The sequence below is a fragment of the Branchiostoma belcheri genome, unplaced genomic scaffold (genome assembly GCF_001625305.1).
Source record: "Branchiostoma belcheri isolate BF01 breed outbred unplaced genomic scaffold, Haploidv18h27 scaffold1559, whole genome shotgun sequence".
In the NCBI taxonomy this organism is placed as follows: Eukaryota; Metazoa; Chordata; class Leptocardii; order Amphioxiformes; family Branchiostomatidae; genus Branchiostoma; species Branchiostoma belcheri.
Window position 1 is genome coordinate 1 of NW_017803001.1, and position 2850 is coordinate 2850.

General features: G+C 49.4%; 1 protein-coding gene across 1 annotated transcript; it reads right to left on the minus strand.

Moving 5' to 3' along the window:
- Positions 1 to 234: 234 nt before the first annotated feature.
- LOC109465656 (cytochrome P450 2U1-like) lies at positions 235 to 2842 on the minus strand (the record flags this gene model as incomplete). Its single annotated transcript, XM_019763040.1, has 3 exons — positions 235 to 986; positions 1071 to 2024; positions 2542 to 2842. Coding segments are annotated over 3 exons (1434 nt in total), but the record flags the coding sequence as incomplete, so codon positions are not given.
- Between the last annotated feature and the right edge of the window lie 8 nt (positions 2843 to 2850).

Below are 2850 nucleotides of genomic sequence, written 5' to 3' on the forward strand. Positions count from 1 at the left end.
GAGACCTGAATGCTAAACACAGCAGGCGTATAAAAAAAGGAGAGAATGTGGCAGATTCTTATATCTGCTTGGAGATTAGTTGCAGTGAAAGCTTCAGAGACATCGCTATAACGCAGTCGTCGTATTTTTTTATTTTTCCGCCGATTTCCCAACAAAAAGGCATCATGGCTAATTCAGCCAGCCTCGTGCTCTTCTCTGAGATATTTATTTAGCCTGACTAAGGTCAACGTTCAGCACTTTTTCAGACGGCCTTCAAAGCCAAGTTGGCTGTAGACGGTTGAAGACTCCTAATCTCGTGGACCAGAATCTCATTCGGTAACATGGTTTTATCTATCAGAATTTCAACTTAATTGCTGTATTTGCCCTCCCATGTTGATACGTAGACAGAAGTTGACAAAATCATTTTCGGTGCGCACTAGAACAGCTGATCATGTGAGAAGTTCATATTCAGTGCAGTGATTTAAGTACGTGCAGTGACCCTTAATTAATATTCCTGCTTTCTCATTGGCTGGACTGACTAATGTGTCAGAGAGTGATATACTCGTACCATTTCATTCTTTTGGCTGTAGGTCTTTAAAGTACCAGAGCCACTTTTTTTTACTCTATCAAATTCAGCTTTGCAGTGAGGGTATTAGGTACATCCTCTGTAGTGATTGTTTTTCATGGCTTTGCAATACCAGTGCTCCATTTGAAAGTTCATATACTGGACCCTCCCCAAACGGCTAAAAGTAATTCAAAGATCATCACTATTGTTCACGTCAACCTTTGGACTGTGTACTAATTGTATCTTTCAACAGATCAATGAACCTATGCACGCCTAAGGGCAATAAGTTCGAAGTTCTCTGGTCGAAGCGTTACCCCCAAGATGCCATCGAAGTTGGGTTGAGCGCCCTCTGGCAGCTTGAAGGTGAACTGCTGTAACATGCTGGTGACGAACATGTACAACTCCATCTTGGCCAGTTGCTCCCCCAGGCAGACTCGACGACCTGCAAAGGAAGATATGCAAAGACTTAATTTCTACTTTTTCATCTTAGCTAAGGGAGGCAGAAACAGAAGGTTGTTAGCGTTACCTGTAGAGAAAGGCAAGAAGGAATCCGTTGTCTGCAGTTGTCCGTTGCCGTCTAGGAACCTGCTCGGGTCGAACTTGTCGGGGTTGTCCCAGCGGCCCGGGTCCATGTGTAGGGACCACAGGTTGATGAGCACGTCCGTGCCGGCGGGGATGTTGTAGCCGAGCAGGGTGGTGTCCGAGGTGGTGCAGTGTGGGACGGCCAGGGGCACCACAGTGCGGATGCGCTGCATCTCCATGATGGTGGCTTCCGTGTAGGGCAGGTTGGGCTTGTCGCTGACGACTGGAGGACGGTCCCACCCCACCACTTGGTCCAACTCAGCCTGAACCTTCGCCTGCACATCGGGATGCGTCACAAGGTACAGCAGACCCCAGCGTAAGGTGTTTCCAGCCGTATCCGTCCCGGCGCCCAAGAGATCAATGAGGAGGTACATCAGACTCTGATCGGGCAGTGAGTCCGGGTCCAGCTCCACGCTCTTGGTGAACGCGTCCACGATAGTGTTGGCCGCGTCGGAAACGTTCTTGCTCTTTTGATGTTGAGTGACGATATCCCTTATACAATCATGGGTTCTAGCTGACAGGTCCATCCATTCTTGGTACGGTCGTCCTACGACTGGAAAGAAGCGGAGTACCGGGTAGATGTTGATGACGTGAGCGGTGACGAACAGGACCATGGCCCGCTCCACAATCTCCATCAGACGGAGGAAGGTTGGGTCTCCGTATTCAAACCTCTTCCCTGTCGCCATTGAGCAGATGATGTTGGCCACGGCGTTGTGGAGAAGGTGGGTCAGGTCGAAAGGTTGATCTACCTTCTCTCCCAGCGCTGTGCAGAAATGCTGACACTCTAGCCTGATCTTCTCCTCGATTGTGCCCGTGCCCATACCGCAGGAACGAAGTGTTGACACGCTGAATCGACGGAGAATCTTCCACCCATCACCGTAGGGACGCATGACGAGCCCTGTAATTAGTGAAGAAATAAAATCAAAACGTTTACGAAAAGGGTAAAACGAGGCCTCTGCAAGAGTAAATCATCCATCGCCATGTTCATATTCAAAGCCGTTATCTGATATTATCTAGTTGTAGCCAGAAGAGTAGCCTGGTTGCCAGACCGATAGCACACAAGACAGAAAGTATCTCAGTGAGCATATTTTGTACATCTGTCCAGTGTGCTATGGGTTTGGCACCCAGGTTACCAGAAGAGCCGATATTTGCCCATACAAAACAGTACCAAAGGTAGCAAAGGTAGCAAAGGTCAACATCACAGTTTTCTATAAATAGTGGTAACACGTACAAATGTGAAGGACGATACCGTTTGGCCTAGTCCTATGCTTTTTTCGCTGTACTCGTTTACACAAAGAACACGACAGACCGAATAAAGATGAGACTACTGGTGGTCTCTGGTCGTTTTAAGCCAGGATCAGTAGGTGGCACTATAAGGTAATCAACATGGTTAACGTTATATTTGAGTTAGTTACCATTCCGATGGTTATTACGGCGCATCAGGAACAGGTCTGGTCTGCTGGAGAAGTGCTCGGCCTTCCTGACCAGGGCCTCCCTGATAGCGTCCTTCCCGCTGACCACCACGGCGTCCTGTAGACCCATCTTCACACTGAAGACGTCCCCGTACGTCCCACGCCAGGCCGTCAGCTGCAGGTGGGCGTTCCGGGCCAGACTGGGGAGGTTGCCGAGCACGGGCCATCCCGGCGGACCCGGGGGGTAGCCCGCTGGTTTACGGACTCGGAATATGACGAATAAAAGAAACGTCAGAACACCAACCAGCACTG